Genomic DNA, 17,917 nt, shown 5'->3' on the forward strand with positions numbered 1-17,917 from the left:
GCCCAGGTTACCCCAGTCTCATCTGATCTCAGAAACTAAGCAGGGTTGTCCCTGATTAGTATTCGGATGGAAGACCACCGAGAAATTCCCAGGTTGCTACGCAGAGGCAAGCAATGGCAAACCACCTCTGTATATCTCCTGCTTTGAAAGCCCCATGAGAAGTTGCCATAAGTGGAAGCAGAATGGATTTTTGGAGTGCTGTGAGTTTATAGTGCCCCGAAGCTTAGATGGGTTAGATCAGGGGTGGCCAAACTGTGGCTTGGGAGTCGCATGTGCCTCTTGCACATAAATTGTGTGGCTCTCAAAGCCCTCAACGCCCCATTGGCTGGCTTGGAAAAAGCATTTTTCTCTTTAAAGTCACTTCTCCAAGCCAAGCCTGCTGGCAGTTTGGAGAATGCATTTAAAGTTGCTTTCTTTACAGCTCTCCCTCCCCATCTATTTGCCCTCCCTCAAAACATCTGATGTTCATGTCTTGCAATTTTCAAACATCTGATGTTTATTCTGTGTGCCTCTTACCTTAAGCAAGTTTGGCTACCCCTGGGTTAGATCCTGCTTGGTCAGGTGCGTGAAGCTGTATCCCCAATTAGGGGTGAGGGGAAGGGAGGCACCGTATATAGAAAACAATATGGAAAACTGTGGGGCTGAAAGGCCGAAGGTACAGCCCATGAATATCTACATCCACGGAGGTTGCATTATCGTCAGTGTGCTGCGACAGGCCAACTCTTATAATAGGGGTTTGTTAGAGAAGGGATTTCCTCAAATACTTTGGCCACCAAATGAGAAGGGAGCGCTCCCTGGAGAAGATCCTGATGCTGGGAAAGACAGAAGGCAAAAGAAGAAGGGGACGGCAAAAGATGAGATGGCTGGACAGCGTTACTGATGTAGCAAACACGAATGTGAGCGGACTTCAGAGGATGGTGGAAGACAGGAGGGCCTGGCCTGACTTTGTCCATGGGGTCGCAAAAAGTTGGACTTGACTGTGCGGCTGAACAACAACAGAGGGAAGGGACTGAGAATAAAACAGCTAATACTGTAATACCCTCATATAGATCTGTGGTGCAGCTTCATTTGGAATACTGTGTACAGTTATGGTCACCCTATCTCAAAACGTATAGAGGAGATCAACCCAGATGAAAAGGGGCAGGCCTCAGATTCAGTGGGAGCTCACAGGAGCACAGCTCCTGAACCTTTCTGGGAGTTCCACCTCCTTGTCCATTGAATAGTATGTGCAGCTGCATAACAATCCCTGGATGAGCTCCACCACCTATTTTTCTACAAAATGACCGCTGATTAGGGGGTTGGGGCAAGGAAAGGCTCAAGAGTCTGGGACTTTTCTGTTTAGAAAGGAGAGTACTAAGGGGGGAGACATCATAGAGGTTTCTAAAACTATGCATAGGTTGGAGAAAGTTGCCAAAGAGAACGTTTTCTCTTTCTCCAAAATACTAAAACTTGAGGGTATCCAGTGGAGCTGACGGGCAGTAGGTTCAGGACAGACAAAAGGAAATACACCAGTTTGGTGTAGTGGTTAAGTGTGCGTACTCTTATCTGTGAGAACCGGGTTTGATTCCCCACGGCTCCACATGCAGCTGCTGGAATGGCCTTGGGTCAGCCATAGCTCTTGCAGGAGTTGTCCTTGAAAGGGCAGCTGCTGTGAGAGCCCTCTCAGCCCCACCTACCTCACAGGGTGTCTGTTTTGGGGGGAGAAGATATAGAAGATTGTAAGCTGCTCTGAGTCTCTGAATCAGAGAGAAGGGCAGGGTATAAATCTTCAGTCTTCTTTACACAGAGAGTGATTAAAATGTGGACTACATTGCCCGAAAGAGCCCCGTGGCGCGGAGTGGTAAAGCTGCAGTACTGCAGTCGGAGCCCTCTGCTCACAACCTGAGTTCGATCCCAGCGGAAGCTGGTTCAGGTAGCTGGCTCCAGGTTGACTCAGCCTTCCATCCTTCGGAGGTCGGTCAAATGAGTCCCCAGCTTGCCGGGGGGAAAGTGTAGATGGCTGGGGAAAGCAATGGCAAACCACCCTGTAAAAAGTCTGCTGTGAAAACGTTGTGAAAGCAACGTCACCCCGGAGTCCAAAAACGACTGGTGCTTGCACAGGGGACTACCTTTGCCTTTACATTGCCGGAGGATGTAGTGATGGCCACAGGCGTGAACAGCTTTAAAAGGGGATTAGACAGATTCATGGAGGAGAGGTCTATCAGTGGCTACTAGCCTCCACCTTCAGAAGCGCTAAAGCCTCTGAATCCCAGAGCCAGGAGGCAACGTTAGAGGAAGGTCTCTATATCCTCTCGCTGCCCCTCCAGAGGATCCGATTGAGGCCATTTGTATGAGACAAGATGCTGGACTAGATGGACCGCTGATCTGATCCAGTAGGGCTCCGCTTATGTTTTAATCAGTCTTCCAGTCTTAGCAGGGTGGAGGATCTACATTGAGTCCCAAATAGATAACACGCAACTTGCATGCAAAGCGTGTTAAGGCGGCATTAGCTTTAAGGGACCAGAGCCCGTATCATTGAATGCCCGAGAGAATTTTGTCGATGGGCGAGCTGTTGTGCGCAAAACAATTGACGGTATCAAGACCGGAAGGCTGGGAATTGCTTTTGACGTTTCTGTGCCCAGTGACTGTTCTCCGCACAATAGTTTTGTTGTGTTAAATCAGACCGTGGAAGGGAGAGCCATGATTCTGGTTGAGTCCAGAACAAATAGGATCGAGCTTGCGGCCCTTGAAAGGACAACAGGTTTATGGCGGCGCAAGAGTGACTTTGTCAGATGTTTGGAATGCCACCCTTGGTGCGTTTGCGCATCCATGTAGAGAGAAATTGTGAGTGGTGGAGCCAAAAGACCCAAGAAATTCAAGAGGCTTCGTCTGTGACGTGTTGTACAAAGTTCAAACATATACAAGATGAGAGCAATTAACATTCCCAACAATAAGGCATTCTTCATAGTTTTGCTAAATCTGTTTATGAAAATGTATTATTTCAGTCCTCATAATGTCATGAGAGCCAGTTTGGCGTAGTAGTTAAGCGTGCGGACTCATCTGGGAGAACTGGGTTTGATTCTCCACTCCTCCACTTGCAGCTGCTGGAATGACCTTGGGTCAGCCATAGCTCTTGCAGAGCTGTCCTTGAAAGGGTAGCTTCTGTCAGAGCTCTCAGCCCCACCCACCTCACAGGGTGTCTGTTGTGGGGAAAGAAGATAAAGGAGATTGTAAACCACTCTGAGTCTCTAATTCAGAGAGAAGGGTGGGGTATAAATTATACCCCATCCTTCGCTCTGAACCAGAGACTCAGAGCAGCCTACAATCTCCTTTATCTTCCTCCCCCACAACAGACACCCTGTGAGGTGGGTGGGGCTGGAGAGGGCTCTCACAGCAGCTGCCCTTTCAAGGACAACCTCTGCCAGAGCCATGGCTGACCCAAGGCCATGCCAGCAGGTGCAAGTGAAGGAGGGGGGAATCAAACCCGGTTCTCCCAGATAAGAGTCCGCACACTTAACAACTACAGCAAACTGGCTCTCCCAAGGTTATTAGTGTCTCAGTCTTCCTTTTTGTATATTTTTTGTGTGTGTGTAAATGTGTGTCTGCTCATGTTGACTTCTGGTGACTGACCCCTACTGGGGACCTGGAGGATGTTCAGAGAGGTGGCTGAATAAAGCCTGCCTCGCCTCCCAACTGCTGATATTCCTTGGAGGTCCCCCATCCAAGTACTTGACAGACTCAACCCTGCTTAGCTTTCGAGATCTGATGAGATTGAGCTTGCCTGGGCTGTCCAAGTTAGGGAGTGTGTCAGTCTTCCTTTAAGGTACGTTTATGGAACCCCGCATTCAGAGGCACTAATCCTGGCACCGCTGTAGGGGGCAAGAAGTGTAGGATAGGCATCACTTCCAACCAGCTTCACCTCCTAGACCGTTGCAGCTGACAGTTAGGAGCCGTGAAAACCCTTGAGATGTTCTTGTAGCTTTAAAAGGAGACTAGATAGACCACTCCTCCATGAAATCTGTCAGCAGCTATTAGCCATGGTGACTAAAAGGAACTTCCACATTCAGAGGCACTCAGCCTCTGAATTCCCAGGGCCAGGAGGCTGCATCAGGGAAAGGCCTCAGCCTCTCTGCCCTACTGCTGGCCCTCAGGAGGAACTGGTTAAGCCACTGTTGGAGACAGGATGCTGGGCTAGATGGACACTCACTGGTCTGATCCAGCAGGGCTCTTCTGATGTTCTTATGAGGGGAAGGCCTCAGCCTCTCTGCCCAGAGGAACTGTCTGGCCCCTATGTGAGACAGGATGTTGGACTAGATGGACCCTCACTGGCCTGATCTAGCAGGGCTCTTCTGATGTTCTTATGAGGGGAAGGCCTCAGCCTCTCTGCCCTGTTGTTGGCCCCCCAGAGGAACTGGTTGAGGCCATCGTGTGAACCAGGATGCTGGACTAGATGGACCCTCACTGGCCTGATCCAGCAGGGCTCCTGATTCCTATGAGAGAGGCTTCGAGTCTATGAGGTGAAGGCCTCAGCAGCGAACTGCCCTGTTTTGCCTCAGGCCACTGGTATGAGGCACTGTATGCAGGACTAGATAGACCCTCACTGGCCTGATCCAGCAGGGCTCTTCTGATGTTCTTATGAGGGGAAGGCCTCAGCCTATCTGTCCTGTTGCTGGCCCTCCAGAGGAACTGGTTGAGGCCACTGTGTGAGACAGGAGGCTGGACTAGATGGACCCTCACTGGCCTGATCCAGCAGGGCTCTTCTGATGTTCCTATGAGGGGAAGGCCACGGCCTCTCTGGGGTGTTGTTGGCCTTCCAGAGGAACTGGTTGAGGCCACTGTGTGAGACAGGAGGTTGGACTAGATGGACGCTCACTGGTCTGATCCAGCAGGGCTTTTCTGATGTTCTTAACTTTGCAAGGCATCCCTGGATTAATCTGTGTTAAGACATTTTGAATGTTTCTGTTAATCTGTTTTTGCCATTCAATATTGACTACTGAACCAAAAAAAGAGGGGGGGGGGCTGTACAATTCAAAATGTTTTCTCTTACTGAAATTCAGTTGCCACCACCCACGTCTTGGAGCTCAGCTGCTTCAGGCATCCTTGTAACCTCACCCTCTGATCTCTCCCCAGATGCCTCGTTCCAGAAGGTGCCGCTCTTCGGAACGCAGCAGCCGGGGCAGCTATCATGAACGTTACAGAAGCCGCAAGCACAAGAGGAGGCGGAGTTGCTCACGGTCGAGCAGCAGCGACCGGCAGCAACGCAGGGAAGACAGCTACCATGTCCGGTCCCGGAGGTGAGTGGGAGGAAAGGCAAGAGGAAGCTGAGCACTTAAGATCATGAGAAGAGCACTTAAGATCATGGGACAGGGCAGAGAGGCCAGGGCCTTCCTCTGATAGGGTGGCCAGATCGTCCCGGTCACCCGGGAAAGTCCCGCTTCTGGCCGCAAATTCCTGCCTCCCGGGCTGGCTATACCGGGACCATTAGAGATCCCGGTTTAGCCAGCCAGAGGAGCCGGCGGGCCGCGCGCGTGGGCGGGAAAGGCGGCGAGTGAGGGAGGGAGCGTCCCTGCGCGTGCGCACGGCGATTGGCAGCGGTGTGGCGGGCTCTGCACATGCGCGGGGCCAGGAGAGTGGGCGGCGTAGGGCCCGCCACACCGCCGCCAATCGCCGTGCACATGCGCAGGGACGCTCCCTCCCTCACTCGCCGCCTTCCCTGCCCGCGCGCGGCCCGGCGGCGGTGGTGGAGGGGGAGGCGGCGGAGAGGCCCGCGGGGGGAGGTGGCGGCAGCCGGAGCAGGAGGCGGGGCGGCGGCGTGGCGGGAGGCCCCGGGTCGGTGGGCTCGGCCGCCTCCTCCTCAGCCCCCGCCAGCTGCGCCGCCAGCAGCACCAGCCGCCGCTGCGCCTCCTGGCCAGCCCGCCCGCCCGGAGGGGAGGCCACCACCCGCCCTGGAAGAAGGTAGGCAGGCAGGCAGGGAGGGGGCGGCCTTCCTTCCTTTCCTCCTTCCTTCCTTCCTTCCTTCCTTCCTTCCTTCCTTCCTTCCTTCCTTCCTTCCTTCCTTCCTTCCTTCCTTCCTTCCTTCCTTCCTTCCTTCCTTCCTTCCTTCCTTCCTTCCTTCCTTCCTTCCTTCCCTCCTTCCCTCCCTCCTTCCCTCCCTCCTTCCCTCCCTCCCTCCCTCCCTCCTTCCCTCCCTCCCTCCTTTCTTCGAAGCAGCCTGTCACTAATAACACAGGTCGAGATGCAGGACAGGAACCCGGAAGTGACGGACAGGCTGCTTCAGCGGGCTGCTGCGCCGGCCCCCTGGGTCCCACAAAGATGGGACCGATGCCACAGGGACGGGCTCGAAACACTCTATAACCCCTCAAAAGAACAGCAGTCTAGCTCACTTCCCCCGAGCCCTGCCGTCATAAGCCTCAAGGGGGCTCATTTTGCGGCATCTCCCAGCGGGATGGTGGCACCCGCACGGGACACATATCAAATGAAAGAGGGGGCGCAGGGCTATCAGAAACGGCCGGCGGAGGGAGTCGGGAGACCACCCCACTGGGGGATCCACACCCCGAAAGTGATGAAGGTGGCGCAGATAGAGCCAACAGAGCCAACAGGACAAAATAAATAGGCTGCATTATGCAGCACAGTCTCACTGGAATCTGACTGGCTTCTCAGCGTGGAACCCGTTCTCTCTAGTCTTCTCAGTTTGAAAAAAGTAAAAAAAGAGTTTTATTTAACTTTATTTCCCCCTTTCCCTCTCTATAAATAATCTTGGTGTTTCTGGCGGTGATATTTGGGGGATTTTTGGGGACGTCACAGGAAGTGCTGTGAAGTCACTTCCTGCTTCCGGCAGGTGGTGCAGGGGAAATGATGTCACAGGAAGTGATATCACTTCCTGCTTCCGGCAGGTGGCGCGGGGGGGGGGAATGATGTCACAGGAAGTGACATCACTTCCTGTTTCCGGCGGTGGCATGCCGTCACCGGAAGTGATGTCACTTCCTGTTTCCGGCGGCGCGCGCTCCGCGCACGCACACACATTCCTTCCTTCCTCAAGGTGTCCCTTGCTGGCCTGCAGATATTATGGCCACCCTATCCTCTGATAAGAACGTAAGAGGAGCCCTACTGGATCAGACCAGTGAGGGTCCATCTAGTCCAGCCTCCTATCTCACACAGTGGCCTCAACCAGTTCCTCTAGAGGGCGAACAACAGGGCAGAGAGGCCGAGGCCTTCCCCTCATAAGAACCTCAGAAGAGCCCTGCTGGATCAGATCAGTGAGGGTCCACCTAGTCCAGCATCCTGTCTCACACAGTGGCCTCAACCAGTTCCTCTGGAGGGCCATCAACAAGGCAGAGAGGCTGAGGCCTTCCCCTCAGAAGAACATCAGAAGAGCCCTGCTGGATCAGACCATTGAGGGTCCACCTAGTCCAGCATCCTGTCTCACACAGTGGCCTCAACCAGTTCCTCTGGAGGGCCAACAGCAGTTCTGCCACACTGGCTCTCTTAAAACAGAAGAGTAATTTGTTCAAATCGATCTCCTACCTCCACAGTTCAGTATCTCAGTCTGAACAGATTGGGAGTGAATCGTACTAGCCGCATACTGAGCAACGTTTGTTTATCCTTTAGCGCAATTTTTTTCCAACTCCCTCTCTTCCTCCAAGGACGACGGCTTGGTGTGCATCGTTCCTCCCCCTTCATTTTATCCTCGCAACAGCCCTGTGAGGCATATTAGGCTGACAGGCCAGTTGGCTCAAGGGTACCCACTGAGCTTCATGGGCCAGAGACGTTTTGAAGCTGCGTCTCCCAGATTTTAGTCCAGCGCTCTGATCTCTGCAACACCACTTCATAACAGCTCTGCATCTGGAAACAAGTAAATACGTTTCCGTCGTGGAGGCCACTGGAAAGGGAAGATGGTTTTGTCAAATGAAATATGACTGGTCTATTGGCTAGCTGCTAACTTTCTAGGAAGTACCTAGGATGGTGGTGAGCTCTGCTCCTGGAGATGAGTGGGAGGAAAGGCACGAGGAAGCTGAGTCAGGAGCGTATCAGGCGCCACTCTGGACCTTACAGCCACTGTCAAGCATGGTGAAATTCCATTGATAATTGATTGTTTAGGGGTCCTGCCTAACCTGGTCTGTGAAGTATCATGGAGGATCCAGCTTTGCTAGCTTGTTGTTCTTTCCCTTCCCCCCCGCCTCGCTTTATGGCTCATAATTAGAAGTAGTGAGAACTGGAACCAAGTAATCAGCACCTTCCCATACATTCTTGTGAGGGACATCTGGGGGAAGCAAGGACACGGTCCTGATAACGCTATGGGAATGTAGGCATTTATGATAGTTTATGTGTGAATCCTACCCCGCAACCCCATCCCTTGGAATCCCTTTGAAGTAGGCCTTAAAAGTATTGTATCAATGTGTATTCAGCATTACTCTCAAGAACCTGTTACCAAAGTATCAGTCTAACAATAAACGCAGTCTTTGTATCAACTTCGACTCATCATTGAACCCGCATGCTTGACAGCCACCTCTTCTGACTCCCAACCAAACTGACCCCTTCTCCCCACCCACCCAGCTACGATGACCACTCATCCGACAGGCGGCCCTACGACCGGCGGTACTGCGACGGCTACCGGCGGGACGGCTACAGTCGCGAGCGCGGCGAGGCGTACTACGAGGCCGAGTACCACCACTCCTACGAGTACCAGCGATCCCGGGAGAGGGACTGCAGCTACCGCAGCTGCAAGAGCAGCCGGCGGAAGCGCCGGCGGAGACGCCACCGCAGCCGCTCCTTCAGCTCTTCATCGGTGAGTCTCTGCTAGTTCCTTCCTCCCCTCCCACCCCGCCGCACACGATGTGCTTGGTAGGTAGCACACCCTTTCGAGCATGGCGGAGGTGGTGGGCAGAGCTGCACGTTTTGTGCTTTGGGGATCCCCAGGGCGGTCCCGGGGCCGGTTTCCTGCTCTAGAAATGCCTGCGCTGCTTTTCTCGAGGGTCAGGGGTAGACATCTCTGTTAGAGAGTCCGGGACCGCTCCACCTCTGTGGTTGGCAAGGGCTTCTTATCACTGCTGTGTTTCACGTGTGTGTATGTGCGTGTGTGTAGAATTAGGCTTACAGACCGCAGAAGAATTGCCAAGGTGATTTCTCGGTTAAAATGGATGCCAAATGTATTGCAGTTAAAAATTCAAGCAAGGCAGTAAGTAAAAATAGAGTAGTCTTAGCAAATAATATGGAGCAGTATTCAAAGGAAGGGGAAACCAGAAGACAGACGAAAGACAGCAAGCGAGCGCAGTTAAGGGAAAAATCTGACCACCCACAAACGCCTGGGCGGGCAGAGAGCGACCTAAAGAAACAAAATCTTATCTCCAGCATTTTATTTTTTTTGCTGTCGACTCGTAATTGACTTACGGCAACCCTAAGGGGAAGAGCCCCGTGGCACAGAGCGGTAAAGCTGCAGAACTGCAGTGTGAGCCCTCTGCTCACAGCCTGAGTTCGATCCCAGCGGAAGCTGGTTCAGGTAGCCGGCTCCAGGTTGACTCAGCCTTCCATCCTTCCGAGGCGGGTAAAATGAGTCCCCAGCTTGCTGGGGGGAAAGGGTAGATGACTGGGGAAGGCGATGGCAAACCACTCCATAAAAAGTCTGCCGTGAAAACATTGTGAAAGCAACGTCACCCCTTGGTTGAAAATGACCGATGCTTGCACAGGGGACTACCTTTACCTTTTTTCTTTTTTTTTTTAAACCCTAAGGGGTTTTCAATGCAAGAGATATTCAGAGGTGGCTTGCCATTGCCTTCTTCTGCGTCACGACCTTGGTATTCCTCGATGGTCTCCCCTTCAGCGACTGACCAGGGCCAACTCCGTTCAGCTTCCAAGTTTTAATGAGATCAAGCTAGCCTGGGCTATCCGAATCAGGCTATCTCTCTTATTAGGATCAACTTTTTAAAAAATTCAGTGCCAAGTTCTGCTTCGAATCATTCATCAGAATGGCTGTGGAAAGAATTAAGACGGCGAGGTGGAGGAGAACCAGTGTTTCAGTCCTTGATGCTGGAAGGCTCTTGCATACAACTTGGCAGAACTGGCAACGGTCTTGATTTAGATTGGGGAGATGTACCATGGCGCAGGGGGGTAAAGCTGCAGTACTGCAGTTCTAAGCTCTGCTCAAAACCTGAGTTCGATCCTGGCGGAAGCTGGGTTCAGGTAGCCGGCTCGAGGTTGACTCAGCCTTCCATCCTTCCATAAAATGAGTACCCAGCTTGCTGGGGGGAAAGTGTAGAGGACTGGGGAAGGCAATGGCAAACTACCCCGTAAAAAGTCTGCCGTGAGAACATACCCAGCTTGCTGGGGGGAAAGTGTAGAGGACTGGGGAAGGCAGTGGCAAACTACCCCGTAAAAAGTCTGCCGTGAGAACATACCCAGCTTGCTGGGGGGAAAGTGTAGAGGACTGGGGAAGGCAGTGGCAAACTACCCCGTAAAAAGTCTGCCGTGAGAACATACCCAGCTTGCTGGGGGGAAAGTGTAGAGGACTGGGGAAGGCAGTGGCAAACTACCCCGTAAAAAGTCTGCCGTGAGAACATACCCAGCTTGCTGGGGGGAAAGTGTAGAGGACTGGGGAAGGCAGTGGCAAACTACCCCGTAAAAAGTCTGCCGTGAGAACATACCCAGCTTGCTGGGGGGAAAGTGTAGAGGACTGGGGAAGGCAGTGGCAAACTACCCCGTAAAAAGTCTGCCGTGAGAACATACCCAGCTTGCTGGGGGGAAAGTGTAGAGGACTGGGGAAGGCAGTGGCAAACTACCCCGTAAAAAGTCTGCCGTGAGAACATACCCAGCTTGCTGGGGGGAAAGTGTAGAGGACTGGGGAAGGCAGTGGCAAACTACCCCGTAAAAAGTCTGCCGTGAGAACATACCCAGCTTGCTGGGGGGAAAGTGTAGAGGACTGGGGAAGGCAGTGGCAAACTACCCCGTAAAAAGTCTGCCGTGAGAACATACCCAGCTTGCTGGGGGGAAAGTGTAGAGGACTGGGGAAGGCAATGGCAAACTACCCCGTAAAAAGTCTGCCGTGAGAACATACCCAGCTTGCTGGGGGGAAAGTGTAGAGGACTGGGGAAGGCAATGGCAAACTACCCCGTAAAAAGTCTGCCGTGAGAACATACCCAGCTTGCTGGGGGGAAAGTGTAGAGGACTGGGGAAGGCAATGGCAAACTACCCCGTAAAAAGTCTGCCGTGAGAACATACCCAGCTTGCTGGGGGGAAAGCGTAGAGGACTGGGGAAGGCAGTGGCAAACTACCCCGTAAAAAGTCTGCCATGAGAACATACCCAGCTTGCTGGGGGGAAAGCATAGAGGACTGGGGAAGGCAATGGCAAACCACCCTGTAAAAAGTCTGCCATGAAAACGCGGTGATGCGACGTCACCCTGGAGTCGGAAACGGCTGGTGCTTGCCCAGGGGACTACCTTTACCTTTGTACCATGTACTACCTGGAGCTTTCTGGGCAGAGGAAGGAGGCAACTCCCGACTTATAATAAATCAAATGTGTCTCCTGGACTGCTCAGGCCCTTGGTAAGGGCAGTAGGGAATAACTGTAGTCTTTACCTGAAGGAAACATAGAGAATCTGTTAGGTTAGTGGTCTTCAGCCTTTCCAGTCTGAGATCTCCCCTGACTTACATGAACATAAGTGGAAGTCACGTGACAGGAAGAGGAGGAGCCAGAATATCGGCCTCTCACCGGTGGAGGGGGTCGCCAAAAGAGAACTGTTTGTCCCTCTGCCAGAATACTAGAACGCGAGGGCATCCAATGAAGCTGATGGGCAGTAGGTACCTCTTCACACAGAGAGGGATTAACACATGGGCTTCGTTGCCAGAGAATGCACAGAGTTAGACAGCTTTAAAAGGGGATTGGGTAAATTGTAGAGCAGGGATGATCAAACTGCAGCTCAGGAGCCCCGTGTGGCTCTTTCACACACATTGTGTGGCTGTCAAAGACCCCACTGCCCTGTCAGCTGGCTTGGCCCTGTCATTTGTCTCTTTAAATGATTTCTCCAAGCCAAGCCAGCTGGCTCTTGGAAGATGTATTTAAAGTTACAGCTGCTTTCTTTCCGCCTCTTTCCCTCCTCCCATCTATTTTCCTTCCTTCCTTCCTTCCTTCCTTCCTTCCTTCCTTCCTTCCTTCCTTCCTTCCTTCCTTCCTTCCTTCCTTCCTTCCTTCCTTCCTTCCTTCCTTCCTTCCTTCCTTCCTTCCTTCCTTCCTTCCTTCCTTCCTTCCTTCCTTCCTTCCTTCCTCCCTCCCTCCCTCCCTCCCTCCCTCCCTCCCTCCCTCCCTCCCTCCCTTCCTTCCTTCCTTCCTTCCTTCCTTCCTTCCTTCCCCCCTCCCTCCGTCCCCTGACATCTTGCAGCTCTCAAACATCTGATGTTTATTGTATGTGGCTCTTACGTTAGGCAAGTTTGGCCACCCCTGTCATAGAGGATTCTGTATTGCAGCAACAGACTAACGTGGCTTAATATGAATCTATGGAGGATAAGCCTATCAGTGGCTACTCACCATGGTGACTTATGGCAAGGCTAGGGCTGTGAGCTGGGGACCAAGAGAGGTGGAGGGCAGGAAACATAGGCCAAGGTCCACGAGGGGTACTATAGTGAGGAACAAGTCAAGGGCCCTAGAGGGATCCTTGCTGCTGTTGGTTGTCCCATTGGCTGTCCCTTTGTTCTCACTGTGTGAGCCAGGATGCTGAACTGCATGGACCTCTGGTCTGTTCCAGCAGGGCCCTTCTGATGTTCTTATGAGGGGAAGGCCTTGGTCTTTCTCTGCCCTGTTGTTGGCCCTCCAGAGGAATTGGTTGAGGCCACTGTGTGAGACAGGAGGCTGGACTAGATGGACCCTCACTGGTCTGATCCAGCAGGGCTCTTCTGATGTTCTTATGAGGGGAAGGCCTCGGCCTCTCTGCCCTGTTGTTGGCCCTCCAGAGGAACTGGTTGAGGCCACTGAGTGAGGCAGGATGCTGGGCTAGATGGACCCTCACTGGTCTGATCCAGCAGGGCTCTTCTGATGTTCTTGTCAGGGGAAGGCCTTGGCCTCTCTGCCCTGTTGTTGGCCCTTCAGAGGTACTGGTTGAGGCCTCTGTGTGAGACAGGATGCTGGATTGGATGAACCTCTGGTCTGAACTAGCAGGGCTCTTCTGATGTTCATAGATTCTGAATTGAGGGTTTTTGCCAAGCAAGTGTCATCCCAATGCAGTAGCAAGAAAGAAAGCCTCTGGAACTTTTCCAAGCTAGGATCTTCCAAATACCCAAAAGTCCATCTTGGTGCTGTCGCTTGGGGTGGAGGGGGAAGGAGAGCAAGCAGGAATCAGAATGGCAAGCAGTGTGGGCCAATTTTATGTGAACAACCTGTCCTTTCCAAAGAGCTTGGGACACTGAATGTGGCCCCCCTTCCTTCTTTCATCCCTGTGGCATAGGTCAGGCTGAGAGAGAGTTTGGCTTGAGATTACCTGTTGAGTCTCAAGGCGGAGGGGGAATTTGAAGCCGGGTCCCGCTTTGTGTCTTCAGCTGCAATCCATGCAGGCTGTGATAAAGCTGTAAGGCTTGGTGAAGGGGAGGCAACAATATCACTCCCCTTTGTAAAGGGGCTCGTTCATGAGAGGGCCCCGGCTCCGTCCATTCCCAGAATATATTTCTCCCCCCTAAAGCTTGCTTGTTGCAACCCAGTTTCCCAACTACATTCCCTTCCTAAATTGAAATAGCCAAGCAGGTTCACCCTTCTTCTCCCCTCCACCCCCCCCCCCCCAATCAAGAAGAAAACTGCCCTTGTAGGAGACTGTCTCTGGAGTTTTCTTATTCATGTGCCTGCTCTCCTGTTGGGAGGGATGTGTGGCTGGAGCGGTTGACTCATCCAGAGGTGCTACAGGCAGTTTTATATGACGCAAGGTAACCTCTGCTGTGTCTCCGCCTCAGGAGTCGTTAAACGTTCCAGTGGCAGCTAGGGTAGATGTGCTACAGAATCAGCCATCTGTGTTCCCAGTTAGAAACTGAGTGGGAGAAGATGAGCCTAGAGCAGTAAATAGTGCAGAGACGCAACGGGCAGCCTCTTTTGTCGATTGGTGTTTAGTGATCACAGAAGGCTTTTAACAGTTAAATGTCCTGGTTTACAGCTTGGGGGACATAACTGATTTTTATGGGTTGTGGATGGAATATGTGAAAGGTATTAGGTTTGCCCAGGGTTTCTTGGTAGCAGGAGCTCCTTTGCATATTAGGCCACACACCCCTAATGTAGCCTATCCTCCAAGAGCTTACAGGGCCTAATGTAAGCTCCTGGAGGACTGGCTACATCAGGGGTGTGTGAAGAAGAAGACTGCAGATTTATACCCCGCCCTTCTCTCTGAATCAGAGATTCGGAGCGGCTTACAATCTCCTATATCTTCTCCTGCACAACAGACACCCTGTGAGGTGGGTGGGCTGAGAGGGCTCTCACAGCAGCTGCCCTTTTAAGGGCAACTCCTGCGATAGCTATGGCTGACCCAAGGCCATTCCAGCAGGTGCAAGTGGAGGAGTGGGGAATCAAACCCGGTTCTCCCAGATAAGAGTCCGCACACTTAACCACTACACCAAATTGGTTCCCTCTACGTGGCCGAAAATGCAAAGGAGCTCCTGCTACAAAAAAAGAGCCCCGAGGCGGAATGTGTTTAAAATAGTTTCTCACCTGGTTGGTGACTCTTCTGTGGGTGGGCGGAGGGGGTGGGGTGGAGTTTGTTCATGTAACGTCACCCTTAGACTTAGATTTCTCTGGTGGGGCACGGAAGCTGGCATGGATTGTATCATCTTGGAGAGGATCTGCCTTTCCAGAAACTGTTCCTATGGGATAGCAATCCTCACCCACCACCAATGTTCCCTCTAACCTGCAGTGTCTTGTGAGCAGAAATTCTGCTTTGTGAGCTACTGGCGTTCAAATGGTGGGAGATGGTGGGCGCGGGAGGTGATGGGCTCTCCTTCCTTGGAGGTTTTTCAGCAGAGGCTAGATGGCCATCTGACAGCAATGAAGATCCTGTGAATTTAGGGGGAGGCGTTTACGAGTTTCCTGCATTGTGCAGGGGGTTGGGCTAGATGACCCTGGAGGTCCCTTCCCACTCTATGATTCTAAGTTGTGAGCTCCTGCATAAATTGGTGTGCTCTGGGGTCATCCTTCCTGAGCTAAGACAAAAGTGTGTGAGCTGGAGACTAAAAATCTGTGAGCTAGCTCACACTAACTCAGTTTAGAGGGAACACTACCCACCACCTTACCTCTAGTTTCTAAGATACAATTGTGGGCTCAGCCTTCCCCCCTCAATACATTAGAGCTCAGCTGTCTCTTCCGCCCTGGTCTCGCGTCTCAGCTTGGGTGGGTCTGTTTGCAAGAAGGCTTCTCAGCGTATTCCCTTCCCCCTCCTCTTTTCATATATATATATTTTTTACAAAAAAAGAATTATTTTTCTGAGCTAGTGTGTGTGTTATCTTGACTTTGTTTTCCCCCTTGCAATATCCCTTATCGTTTTTATACATATATGCGCCTCTGCGCCCGTATGAATTGGCCTGGGAATCGTCCCGTCCCTCTTCCTAATCCGCCACGGGCCCACCTGCCTGCCATTTGCCACGGGTGTGACGCTCGCCGGCCGACTTGCCGCGCCGCTTTGAAACCGGCCCGGTGAATGAATGAATGAATGAAAAAAAAAAAAACCAAAACACCCCCCCACAACCTCCGCGTCTGCGTTTTGGGGCCCCGCAGCGGAGTCAACAGAGCAGCCGGAGGGCCAAGAGCGTGGAAGACGACGACGAAGGCCACCTCGTCTATCGCATCGGCGACTGGCTCCAAGAAAGATGTACAGCCAAATCGTAACATAATCTAGTCTCTAGTTAAACTGCCATCGCAGTCACACGGTTGTTCTGTTAGCTGTTTTATTTTTTTTTTATTATCCCACCCCCCCGCCTGTTCATTTCATTTCTCTTTGCAGTGTGTTTGCTTTTGTTTTTTAAAAGAAGCTTTTTCTTTTTTCTTTTAAAAATTCCCTCCCCCCCCCACCCCCCACCCCTTACCTCTTCTCTTATCTTTCTATGTTGTGATCCAAACGGCCAGGGATTTTTAATTAGCTTGCTCCAGTCTCTGGGGCGGGCACCTAGGGCTGGTCCGGGAAGAGGAAGGCTTTGCGGTGGTGTGCGACGCGCCACGTCTGGCTGCCATCCACGCTCACGTTCTCCTTTGCGTTCTGTTTCTCTCCGTTCTTAGACGAGATCGTCAGCACCCTCGGGGAGGGCACCTTCGGCAGAGTGGTGCAGTGCGTCGATCACCGCAGGTAGGCGCTCCTAGCTGCGGAAAAAAAAAATGTCACACCGAAAAGCAAAGGTATCCTGCTTTGATAGCCGTGTGCTTAAAAGGCAAATGTGATTTTGGGCTGTATCGAACAGAAGTCTAGTGTCCAGATCATGTGAAGTGATGGTATTGCTTTATTCTGCTCTGGTTAGACCTCACCTAGCATTGAGTTCAGTTTTGGGGGGCACCACAATTGAAGGATAGAGACAAGCTGGAATGTGTCCAGAGGAGGGCAACAAAGATGGTGAGGAGTCTGGAGAGCCAGTTTGGTGCAGTGGTTAAGTGTGTGGACTCTTACCTGGGAGAACCGGGTTTGATTCCCCACTCCTCCACTTGCAGCTGCTGGAATGGCCTTGGGTCAGCCATAGCTCTGGCAGAGGCTGTCCTTGAAAGGGCAGACTCTTATCTGGGAGAACCGGGTTTGATTCCCCACTCCTCCACTTGCACCTGCTGGAATGGCCTTGGTTCAGCCGTAGCTCTGGCAGAGGTTGTCCTCGAAAGGGCAGCTCCTGTGAGAGCCCTCTCCAGCCCCACCCACCTCACAGGGTGTCTGTTGTGGGGGAGGAAGGGAAAGGAGATTGTGAACCTCTCTGAGATTCGGAGTGGAGGGCGGAATAGAAAATCCAATATCTTCTTCTTCTTGGAGACCAAGTCCTATGAGGAAAGGCTGAATCAGCTGAGTATTTGATTGGCTGTTCAGATTTTTAAAAATGATGCTTTGGTGGCAGTTTCAGGGGGATGATCTGAAGAAGTGACCGGTGACTCACGAAAGCTCATCCCGGGCCACAGTTTTGTTAGCCTTTAAGGCAGGGAGTGTCAAGCTCATTTGTTACGAGGGCCGGATCTGACATAAGTGAGACTTTGTGGGGCCGGGCCATGTCGGGCCAAGTCATGTATATACCTATTTAATATTAGGTAGCAAAGATATAAGCTTTAAAAAGGATACAGACAAACACAATTAATTTTAAAAAAACAACAACCCTTAAAACATGCTTAAAACGTTAGCACTTGTTGGTCTTAAAGGTGCTTTCTTTGTATCTCTCCCATGGGATCCAGGGAACGGGGCAAAGGAAGCTCTGGCTCTTTCCTTCCTTCCTCGGGACCAGGAGGAGCTTCAGCCAATAGAAGGAAGAGGGGTCCTGGAAAAACAAGCTCTGCCTTCCCCTCTTCCTCCCCAAGGGGAGGAGCCTCATCCAATGGAGAAAATGGAGGTTTTGCTCTGTAGCTCCTGTGTGATTGAACATGCGTTGCAAAGCAAGCTATTATGCAGAAGGAAGCAAGGGAGAGGGAGAAGGAAGCAGATGACAGCCAGTTGCTCCAGGGCCTGATAAGAGCCCTCTGAGGGCCTGATTCGGCCCCTGGGCTGCATGTTTGACACCCCTGCTTTAAGGTGCAACTAACCCATATTTTAAATTCTCTGCGATCAGCAGTTTGAAAAAGAGCAATCAAATGTATCCGGGGGAAAGGATAAAATTCTAAAAACTGTAAAGTTCTTATGAAAATGGGCCTCCCCTACATGGGCAAATATTAAACAATGGGGTAGTTAAAAAGCATGAGGGAGTAAGAATGTCTTTCCCAGGTGAGCATCTTGGGAAAGGGAGTGCCAGAGCATGGGTGCCACTACTGAGA

The 17,917-nt window shown here is 52.0% G+C and overlaps 1 protein-coding gene across 2 annotated transcripts in view; it reads left to right on the plus strand.

Moving 5' to 3' along the window:
* Positions 1-17,917, plus strand: part of LOC132583567 (dual specificity protein kinase CLK2-like) — a 116,696-nt gene that overhangs the window by 6,064 nt on the left and 92,715 nt on the right. For both annotated transcript variants that reach the window (XM_060255192.1, XM_060255206.1), the window contains exons 2-5: positions 5,110-5,273; positions 8,533-8,764; positions 15,707-15,800; positions 16,205-16,271. In XM_060255192.1, coding sequence (XP_060111175.1) covers positions 5,110-5,273; positions 8,533-8,764; positions 15,707-15,800; positions 16,205-16,271 — 557 coding nt within the window. The remainder of the gene's footprint in view (positions 1-5,109; positions 5,274-8,532; positions 8,765-15,706; positions 15,801-16,204; positions 16,272-17,917) is intronic.

The sequence above is a fragment of the Heteronotia binoei genome, chromosome 1 (genome assembly GCF_032191835.1).
Source record: "Heteronotia binoei isolate CCM8104 ecotype False Entrance Well chromosome 1, APGP_CSIRO_Hbin_v1, whole genome shotgun sequence".
In the NCBI taxonomy this organism is placed as follows: domain Eukaryota; kingdom Metazoa; phylum Chordata; class Lepidosauria; order Squamata; family Gekkonidae; genus Heteronotia; species Heteronotia binoei.